The 9043-nt window shown below is 59.8% G+C and overlaps 1 protein-coding gene across 1 annotated transcript; it reads right to left on the bottom strand.

Annotated features, from left to right (window-relative positions):
- Positions 1–3306: 3306 nt before the first annotated feature.
- Positions 3307–6954, bottom strand: HES4 (hes family bHLH transcription factor 4). Its single transcript, XM_027975853.3, has 4 exons — positions 4267–6954; positions 4059–4154; positions 3885–3972; positions 3307–3802 (listed from the first exon to the last, which is right to left on the bottom strand). Exons 1-4 carry the CDS (start codon positions 4372–4374, stop codon positions 3426–3428), a joined length of 669 nt encoding a protein of 222 aa, XP_027831654.1. The 5' UTR covers positions 4375–6954; the 3' UTR covers positions 3307–3425.
- Positions 6955–9043: the final 2089 nt, after the last annotated feature.

The raw sequence follows: 9043 nt of genomic DNA, 5'->3' as shown, positions 1-9043 counted from the left end.
GTAGGAGTCCTGGAACTGCTCAGCTTGGTGGTCCTGGCTCTCAGTCTCTTCGGATTGCTGCTGAGATGTCGGCAGCAGCGGGGGTCCCATCTGAAGGCTGGAAACCAGCTTATAAACCCCACACTCTGTTGGCCTCTCCATAGCAAAGGACAGCCGGCCTCCTCCAAGTGGAGGATGTTAGAGACAGAGAGAGACAGGCCAGGATGCCCCTGCGACCTCATCTTCTACAGGACCTTACTGCTGATGCAGGTCAACCTCCGTACATTCAGAGGTAGAGTACCAGGTTGGGGCTCTTGGCGGGGAGCGGGGTGGGGGGGGGGGGGGGGGGGGGGTTTGCCTCCTGGGAGGCTGTCAACCCCAGGGCCTCTTTCCTTGCCCAGTGGTGCCTCCCAGGATAGGTATGGCCCTTAGAGCTTCAGGGGGCAGAGAGCGGCCAGGCACAGCTCCAGAATACCTCTGGGCTCAGCTTCTTTCTTGGGGGAAAGGGGAGCAGGTCCTGGAGCCTAGAGGCGGCTGTTGGGGCCTGGAAATAATCAGGCGATCACAGGAGCTCTGGTCGGGAAGCTAAGGGCTCTCCTTTCAAAAGTTAAGGCTCCCAGGAGCCCCAGGTCCTACCCCACTTCAAATTCCCAAGTGTCTGGAGTTTTATGGGCCTGGAGAGGCTGACTGCTGTCACCGTTAGGACCAACTCTTTCTCCAGACTTCAAACACCTATGATTTGCTGTCTTTGTTGGTCCTCAAGCCCTGACCTCACTGGCAAGAAAGAGGGACCCAGAGTCACAGGGTTCCACAGGGCCAAGACACCCACAGAGGCAGGCAGAGCGCCTGACTGCACACAGGAATTCAGCAAACATTCATTGACCCTTGGTCCCCGCCAGGAACTGGGCTGGACGGAGACTACAGAGGAACGCAGCTCCACCTGCCAGTGGAGGGGAAAAGGGGCCACACCCTCCCCCAAGAAGGAGGAAGTTCCCCACCCACTCCGCACGCTTGTCCAGAGAAGGTGCTTCCTCTATTATTCATCAAGAAAGTCTGCAAGACAAAAGCCAAAACACATACTTGGGGGGCGGCGGGGGGGGGGGGGGGCGGCGGGGGGGGGCGGGGGAGGGGGGCGGCGGGGGGGGGGGGGGGGGGGGGGGGGGGGGGGGGGGGGGGGGGGGGGGCGCGGTGCAGAGGAATTCCCCAGAGCCCCTCTGAGGCAGGGGAAGGACAGGCAATGGGTGGAAGAGCAGGGAGGGTGGGAGGAAGAAGAGTCCACCCCAGCTCTCCACACCAGGCAGGGGTCCAGGCTGTGTGTGGAAACCGCCATGGCTCCACCCCTAGCAGACGCCATGATACTGCCCTCAGCTGCCCAGGGGCAGCCTGGGGAGGGGGCCCAGCCTCAGCTGTGGTTCCTCAGACTCCCTAATCTAATCAAGGGTGACACTCCTTTCACACAAGCTAATTAATGAGGTCTGTATGGCCTGAGCGTCTTTCTGTTCCAAGCAGGTGCTGGGGATAGGAGTGAGTGACACAGACAGGGCCCTGGCCTCCAGAGCCCTCAGGGCCTGGGGTGGCCACCTCAGGTGGGAAAGTGGGGAGAGGGGCAGGGAGGGGGCTGAGTAGGGAAGGGACAGAGGGGGCAGGGAAGGGACAGAGACAAGAGGAACTTGCCTGTCTGAGCAACAGTGTGGTTCTCTCAGAGCCGGAGAGGTCCCTGGAGGGCTGACAGGGGCCTCAGCACAAACACCTCTTTGGCAACAGCGTCTTGAGGACAGATGACCAGGAATAGGAAGTAGGGAAGTAAAGGGAAGCACAGCCCAGGAACAGGGGGATCTGGTTTGACACTGTGATTGCCCTCTCCCTGAGGAGTGATGACCTAAGCTCCAGGTGACCTTCCTGGGCAGCCCTCCTCCCTCTGGCCACCAGGTGGGGAGCTCCCTTTTATTCCTTCAGGCCACATGGAACCCAGGTCTGAGGAGGCCTTGTCCACCCCTCTACCCTCCCAACCACCTGGCTTCATATCCCAACATCCCTTGCCTTCCCCTCCTGCACTGAGCCTCCACCCCAAACAGCTCCCGTTCCCCAAACAAGCTGAACTTCTGGCTCTTGAAATGGACCCTCTGCAACTCTTCTGCTGGGAGGGCCTCCGAGGCTGGTCAGCAGTAACTCCCCCATAGTCCTGCTGGTGACCCAGTGCAGCTCCTGGCCCACATGGCTGCCATTGCCTCAAACCACTGGCCCAGACACCCAGGGAGATGGGCTAGGCAGTCAGAGAGCAGGAGGGGACTGGCTTGGCGGGACTTGGAGGGCCCTGCTTGGTGTGCACAGCTGAGTCCTGGAGGGCAGATGAACCTTGCTCAGGAACTGTTGGGGCCATTGGAGGAAGAGATAAGCCTCTAGCAGTGACTCACCCTCCTCTTCCCTGATGCTCCCTGGCCCGGCAGGTGGCTGGCAACCCTCTGATGAAATTGGCTGTGGATGGGAAACCCATCTTGCCTTGACCTCAGAGGGCTCAGGATGAGACACTGCAGTGTCAGCCACATGACTCAACCACCTCCTCACTGCCCCTGGAGCACAGCCCCCAGCAGCAGCCTGAGACTTGGGACCACAGGACAGTGGCTCCCTGCCAATGCCCCACGCCGGCTAGGATCACTGTATTGTGGGGTCAGCACACAGCCAGTGTCAAGACAGGAGCATAGGCCTGCCAATGAACCCCCAATTCCTTCCTACTGTCGGGGGACTCCCCTCTCAGGGGAGGACTGGACTCTGGCGGGAGGTGAGCTCCAGTACAAAGGGCCCTTTGTCAGGCCGGTCAGAGGCCCTGCCTCTAGGACTCAGATGCCCTCTCCTGCTGGTCCCCATCTGCTAGGCAGACACTGGCTTGGGGCAGGCTTGACCCACAGGTGCGCAAGAGTATTTCTGTGCTCCCCCGAGAAAAGGCAGGCCGTGCACCAGGTCAGAACCCAAGCTTCAGCCCAGCTCAGCCGCAGAGACAACAGCGTGCACACGTCTCTGCCTTCTAGGGGCCTCAAGAGAGGTTGCTGGAAGAGAACTGTGCCCCAGGATGATGCACGACCTCTTCTCAGCACTGAGAGACGCTCTGGGAAAGTGGTAACTGTTCCAGTCCTGCCTGAGCCCCCCAGGACATCTCACACACACCCTCCTCCCTCGAGGCGGTCCGCTTCAGCGCAGAGGGACACAGCCAAACTCAAGGCCGGGCGAACCCCCTCGCGGCGCACCGGCCGGCCCAGGTGGGAAATGAATAAATCCCCACGGCCCGGCCCGGCCCGCCCCACCCGTACATGAGAAGACATCAACCGACTCTGCCGCTGGGCCTCGGCCAAACTGGACCCTTCACAAAGAAGACAAAACAAAATTCCCCACCCGGTCTCTGGAAATAACCATTTTCTGGCACAGTCTCAGTCGGTTCTAGGGCCGCGGCCTCACCGCAGCCACGGCCTCCAGGGCGCGCTCTGGCCCTGGGCCCCGGCCCTGGGGGCGGCGAGGACCAACCTCGGCAGGAAGATGGGTGCCAAGGCCGCCCCGGGGCGCGGCAAGGGGCAAGGGCCGTCAAACGCTGGCGGCGGCGGGCGGCCCGCGTAGATCTCGGGCTCCTGGGCTTCGGTGGCTGGGGCCAGTGGAAGCGGGCGGCGCGCGGGCCCCAGCCGGGCCAGGCAGGCTGCCAGATGGCCGAGCAGACGAGACCGCACGTCCGCAGGGACGCCCTCGCAGCCAGCCAGGAAGCGATTCACTTCGGCCAGACACTCATGGAAGCCGGCGCGATACTTGCCCAGGATGGCGGGGTCCGAGCGGAGGGCAGCTGTGGGGGTGGCAGGGACAGGCGGTCGGCGCCCGCGGCCGCAGCCCTGGCCCCTGAGCCCTCGCCGCCGCCCTCGCCTCACCTGTCACCTGCACGCGCCGCAGGCTCTGCAGGTGCCTCACGGTCAGCTCCAGGATGTCCGCCTTCTCCAGCTTCGAGCGGCGGGAGCTCTGAGGGCGGGGCCGGTGAGGGCGGCGGGCCGCCCAGGAAGGCAGGGATTCCAGGCTCCCCGATCTCGCCCCCACCCCCAACTCACCTCTTTCCTGAGGGCGTCCAGGAGGAGGCTCTGCAGCTGAGCCAGACTCTCGTTGATGCGCGCTCTGCGCCGCTTCTCCATGACGGGCTTGGAGGACTGCGGAGCCGGCAGCCACTGAGTTCTGCAGGCGTCAGCTCCCCTCTCCCTTTTGCGCTCCCCCCACCCCCGCCCCACGCTCCTGCCAACCCACGCCCAGCCAGGTTCCCACCTTCCGGTGCTCGGTCACGCTCCGGGGCTGGTCTGGAGTCCGGCTGGCGCCGGCCGGCGCTCCCGCCCGCGGCGAGGCCCTCGGCTTCCCCGGGGTGTCCGCAGGCATGGTGCGCCCCCTCGCCGCCCCCAGCCGAGGGTAGGCTGGGCGCGCGGTTTCCCAGGCCCTTCTCCCGCGGGTCCCAGGCTCAGCTACCAAGCGCGTGTCTGCAGCAGCCCGGCTATTTAAGGCAGCGCGGCTGCGGGGCGTGGGAATCCCTCTCCGCGTTCTTTCCCACACTCGCGCCAGCCAATGAGCCGCCGGCGCCGGGCAGCCCGCCCCCGGCCGCTGCCCCCGCCGGCTGTCAGTCACGAGTCAGCTCCCGGCCCACAGACCCCGCTGGCGACAAAGGCGAGCCGGGGCACCCCGCCCGCGTCTGCCTCGGACTACGCCGGCTAGGCGGGAAAATCGCCGCGCCCCGGTCCCCCGTTCCGAGCGATGCGCCGGGAGGGGGGCTCTCCGGGAGGGCGGAGGCGCGAGGCTCACCTTCAGGCCGAGCGGGGACCGCGGGAAGTCTGAAAGGAAAACTCGCCAGGGGCACTTATGCCCTCACGAAGAACCGGCGAGCCTCCGCCTTCCGCGAATCCGCCGGGGCCTTGGACCTCCGCGCGGCCTGCGGATCTGACCCTCGCCGCCAGCAGCACCTGCACGATGCCGGGGACACAGTGGACATGGAACACCAGCCGCTGGACAGGAGAGAGGCTGGCTGGCAAGGTCGTGAGGAAGGCAGAGTGGCATCACAGGGCCAATGAAAGAGATGCCGCAGAGCAGATAGTGACGTCATCACAGGCAGGATGATGTCATGGTATGGAATGTAAGGATGTAACTGGTCAGGCTGGTGATGTCTCCAGGTAATCATAGGTGGTGTCTCAGGTTTAAGGTAGATGATGACACAAGCCAGATGTAATGATGTATGGCCACTGGTGATGTCACTCTCTTCTGGGTTACCCAACAGTGATGAGCCAAGCAGCAGCTAAGAAAGTAGAACTCACAAAAAATGAAGGATAATTGTTACATTTCTGTTTGTTATTTCAAAGAAACACGTGGAGGAAAGAGGGCTAAGCTTATTTTCGTGTTTGATGTTTTCACTTTGAATTCCCTTGTGGGGCACAGTCATCTTTTGAGTTCTGGGATGCCAGCCCATGGTGGCCTGGGCAGTCTTGTCTGCATCCCACAAACCTCTCTGGAGGCCCACTGTGGGCCCGACTGCCCTTGGGGCTGGGGAAGCATCTCCTGGACTCTGAACTGATGCGGGAGGAAAAGGCAAATGAGCAAAATAAATAATGACATGGTTTCCAGAGACAGTAAGAAATGTGTAGGTTTTGGGGGGAGCAGAAAGCCTTCTTTCCACTGAGTGGTCTGGATGGTATTTTTGCAGTGAGCTCTGCTGGAGAAGGCAATGGCAACCCACTCCAGTGTTCTTGCCTGGAGAATCCCAGGGACAGGGGAACCTAGTAGGCTGCCATTTATGGAGTTGAACAGAGTCGGATATGACTGAAGCGACTTAGCAGCAGCTAGCTGCAAGTCCAGAGGAGGAAGTGGCATTCCCAGAATGGAAAGGAACCACAGGACCAAGGGAGGAGGAGCAGGGACAGGTGGGAGCGGGGCTCTAGTGGCTTCAGGTCCCCAGACGGGTCTAGGAGAGTCATGCTTGGCTTTTCTGAGCAGCAGAGAGGCCCAACTGGCAGCTCGGAAGGGCCACCTCCCACACTACATTCTACCTAGTGGGTGGCGATGCTGGCTGGCCCCCACCTCAATACCCTTTCCCAGGGGTCCAGTCTGGGGCCCAGTGCAGACGCCTGTGATGCAGGTTTGATCACTGGATGGGGGAAGACACCCCGCCCCCTCCCTGGAGGAGGAAATGGCGACCCACTCCAGTATTCTTGCCTGGGAAATCTTATGGACAGCCTGGGGGGCTACAGCCAAAAGGGTCGCAGAGTCGGACACAACTGAGCAACTGAAGGAAGGACCCTCCTGTACCTGTTTCCTCACCTGTAAAATGGGCTGCCTTTTCATTTAGCCCTGGGCTATAGTCCATGGGGTCACAAAGAGTCAAACATGACTGAGCAACTAACACTTTCACACTTTGACTGAGAAGATGAGATCTGATTTTGAAAGCACCCAGCACATGCAAGCAGGACGGAGTCACCTGGATTCACCTCTGCCACATGCCCCACTGTACCCTCTACCCTCTGAGACACCCCCTCCCTACCTGGGGTCTTCAGAAGCCTGTTTCTTGGCCTTTCCAGCCCCAACAAGGAGCCTTCTGTCACCCAGAGCAGAGTGAGTTCCCAGGGGTGTCATCTACATCCTTACGTCCTTCCCACTGGGCTGCACCCCCACTCTCTCTCTGGGCCCTCGTACCTCTGGCTGTCCGCCCCCTGACTTTTACATCTGGATTTGATCTCTGGTAGGACCTGGGACTCCTGGGGACTGTAGGGGCTCCCTTGCTCTGAGTAGGGAGGGAAAGTCCTAGGCTGCAGTGGGGAAACTGTGCTGAGAAATACTGATGTGGAACACTGCATTTTCCAAAGATGGCTACAATACATCCACCCCAAATACTCTACCTGTGTGTCCTTGGTGAGATTTTGTGATGACATTAACCAGCAAAGACAGGGGCAGTGGTGAGCTATAAATTCTGACGCTTGACTTTAAAAACGTTCATTTTGCTGTCCTGGGAAACTCACTCCTGGAAACCACTGGCCCCTCTGTGAGGAAGCCTGAACTGACTTCCTGGAAAGGCCCCATGGAGAAGCCTAGTATAAGTGTTGAGCTAGGAGCCTAGAAATCTCAGCTGCCAGACAGGTGATCCCAACCTGCCACTTCAGAGCCCTCACTCACACTTTCCCAGCTGCCCCTGTGTGCTCTGTTCCACTCTTGATTCACATGACTGGTGTTACCGTGACCCTTTGGGGTCATTCGTTATGAAACAATAGTAATTGGAACAGCTAAGATGGCCCAAGCCCTGGACCCACCCCCCTCCCCAGCACCCCCCTCCCACAACCTTGTTCCTTCCTTTCTCTGGTATTTACAGAGTCGCAGAAGCTTCCAGCACTGGCTGTCCATCTGACAAGGTGACTTTTGCAGCTATCCAAGGCCAACTATCTGTCCTAGATCCAGGCTTGAGTTGGCGAAGTCCCAGTAGGCTGATGGTCCCAGGGGCATCTCTAGGGACCACTGTTGGCCACCAGGCAAGAAAGGTAGTGGGGGAGTCTGTGTGGGAAGATAAGTGTATTTTCCAGTCCAGACCACTGGGCTGCAGCCTTGGGCGGGGGGGGGGGGGGGGGTGTCGGGGTCTTTCTCACATCTGGCTCCCATGACAGCATTCCACAACATTCAGACAGTGTCCCTCAGGGGCCTGCCAGATGCTGTCTGTGCATGGGCCCCTCCCAACTTCTGACGGGGGCGTGGCACCTGCACTTGCACCCTGCCCCTCAGCATTCCACAGGCACATGGGTCCCAGGATATCAGAGATACCATAGAGCATGATCGGCAACCCCATCCTCCTATTCCCTCCTCTCCTGCCAAGGGGCAACAGCCTGTGGACTCAGGCAGCCAGAACCAGAGTTGCCATGTGACCAGGCTAGAGTCATTGCAGGGTCTCTCCTGGAGCATGGGAGTTGGGTGCTGGGATGATAGAGTGGCAGAGACTAGGGCTAGAGGAACCCAGGATTCAGTATAGAGAAGAAGGAAGCAGATGACCAGGACCCTAATCCTAACCCTGAGAGGCATCTTTCATTTTTACGGGCCAGTGGACCAAGACACCTTCCCTTGGCCCTTGATGCTGGGTAGTTGGAGCATCCCCCCAACACCTGATGCATGATAGCACCTCCACCAGGTGGAGGCCCACCTGGTGGACGGCCCACCAGCTCTGGGCATTGTCAACATCTTTCTCCATTCTTGAATGTTGACACCTCTCCACACTGGGGAAACCACGTCCCCCCAGTTCTGTGTGGTGACAGAGCTTCCCACTCTGTCTGCCTCTGCCTGTGATGCCACCTCCCTGTGGGCTTCCAAGGGTGCATCTGTCTCCAGTCTCCTTGGACCACCACTCTCTGGAGAAGTACGCTTCGCTCTCCTGCTGGTCACATCGAGACTACTTTCTTCTTCACCAAAAAAAGCCCCAGCTTTGAACCTCATCTTATTAACAGATCTCACCTTGTGAAGTCCACTGCCACCCTGGGGGCGCCTCTCCATACCTTCTGAAGGTTCACTCCTGATTCTCTGTCACTTTCTCCAGCGGCTCCTGTCACAGTCCTTGTTGACTTCAAAATTCACATGGTTGATCTTCTGAACTTCCTGGCCTCCATGGGGCATCCTGGTATAGAGTTGGCAACTAAGCTTCCAATCCTAGGTGCTGGGTGTTGACTGTAGCCCTCAGATTCCCATCCACCCTGGAGGACACGCCCACCAGGAAGCCCCGCCCACAGGGCTCAGGTCAGAGTCTGCAGTACAAGATCCCTGCTGCTTTTCCAGGGTGACCTGGGGTCCTGCCTCCTCCCTCCACACTCTCAGCCTCTTGTCTCAGGTTCTGCCTCCCTCTTCTCCTTGTGCCTTTCAGTCCTCTGGAACTTGGGGAACAAGTCTTCACCCTAACCTTTCTATCCACACAGCTGGAGCACTCTCTGCCCAGTGGTGGCAGAATCCTCCTCTGAATCTGACTGTTCTCAGTTCTCAGACCAGCATTCTGCCATCATCCTTGACCCTCAGAGTTCACTCCCAGTGCTTTCTGGCAGGT

This window comes from Ovis aries, chromosome 12 (assembly GCF_016772045.2).
Source record: "Ovis aries strain OAR_USU_Benz2616 breed Rambouillet chromosome 12, ARS-UI_Ramb_v3.0, whole genome shotgun sequence".
Lineage (NCBI taxonomy): Eukaryota > Metazoa > Chordata > Mammalia > Artiodactyla > Bovidae > Ovis > Ovis aries.
This window is presented reverse-complemented; position numbering and strand designations above follow the sequence as displayed.